This window comes from Priapulus caudatus, unplaced genomic scaffold (assembly GCF_000485595.1).
Source record: "Priapulus caudatus unplaced genomic scaffold, Priapulus_caudatus-5.0.1 Scaffold743, whole genome shotgun sequence".
Taxonomy (NCBI): Eukaryota; Metazoa; Priapulida; class Priapulimorpha; order Priapulimorphida; family Priapulidae; genus Priapulus; species Priapulus caudatus.
In genome coordinates, this window is record NW_014577804.1 from 179,825 (window position 1) to 181,090 (window position 1,266).

Sequence of the window (1,266 nt, forward strand, 5' to 3'; positions counted from 1 at the left end):
TAAAACATGGGATAACACGCGACAAGATTATCACTCGTACGGCGTGAGGTTTTGACATCATTTTGGATTACTGTCGTGCGACGCAATGCAACAGATACGGATTTGCCATCCAGATGAAGCCGTGGGTTCCGTCCATAGACGGATCGGTAACGCCATCTGGTAGCCTGATGTCAAAGTTCTGCAGAATGCCTGTGAAGAATATGAACAGCTCCACTCTCGCGAGAGCTTCTCCCAGACAGACGCGACGACCTGTCGGCAAAATAACAAACGCCATCATCAGGAAGGTTTTTTTCAAAGCTTGGCAGGTGGAGAGAGGGGGTAGTCTTGGCGTGACACCGAATTCTCGTGTTCAGGGCTCAAGTTATTCCGTGATCTTAAAATGCATTCGCGGCCTTTTTCGAGAAATCGTTTCATAAACGATAATGACGAGGAAGATAACAAATACGTAAAAAGATGTGATCACAATCGAATGGAATACAGCTGAGGCTCATGTCTGTGTAGGTTTAATAGTGCCACTTGGCAACATAAGTCTGAATATTTAGTTTTCAGCTACTGCATTTCAAATAATAAGTGTAAGAACCTATGGGGAAGTTAAACATAATAATCTGCTCTCAGAAGATGGGTCATTAGTGCACAATCAGCATCTCCCAAACCAACAAACGAACAGGTGTCCCTAACGACGGCCACCGCTGCAGTCGTTTGATATATGACATCACTCTCCTCTCCTAGCTAACGGCAGCGCTAGTAATTTTACCGATAGAGAACGGAATCAGTGCTTCGTTCTGCACAAAGTCTCCACGCTCGTCCAGGTGGCGCTCCGGGCGGAACTTCTCCGGTTCGGGGAAGTGTTTCGGGTCGTTGAGGATGGCCGTAAAGTTAGCAAGGATATCCGTGCCGGCGGGGATGACGTAGCCTCCTAGCTGTATCTCGGCAGTCGTGCTGTGTGCTAGATTCAGTGGCACGATATCCGCTGGAAGCAATAAAGAAAAATGTAGATGGCGTTCACACAAAGTATCTAGACATTTAGTAACCGCCCTCGCCTCGTTATGCGCTGGTTCGTACATCTAAGGCAATTTTAAGGCTACATCTAAAGCACGCAGCACACTTCACCATTTTCGTTGCTCGTACAGGCAATTTTCGTGGTCGGCAATTGTTGTGGCTTTAACCCATTCATATACAATTATCAAATACAGGCAATATATACATTTTATCAATATTTCTGTTACTTAGGCCTAGGGGCCCTATATTTGTATAGATCTATGTCAT

At 45.7% G+C, this 1,266-nt stretch overlaps 1 protein-coding gene across 1 annotated transcript; it reads right to left on the reverse strand.

Annotated features, from left to right (window-relative positions):
* Positions 1-10: 10 nt before the first annotated feature.
* LOC106813231 (putative inactive cytochrome P450 2G1) lies at positions 11-970 on the reverse strand (the record flags this gene model as incomplete). Its single annotated transcript, XM_014817312.1, has 2 exons — positions 11-249; positions 755-970. Coding segments are annotated over 2 exons (398 nt in total), but the record flags the coding sequence as incomplete, so codon positions are not given.
* Between the last annotated feature and the right edge of the window lie 296 nt (positions 971-1,266).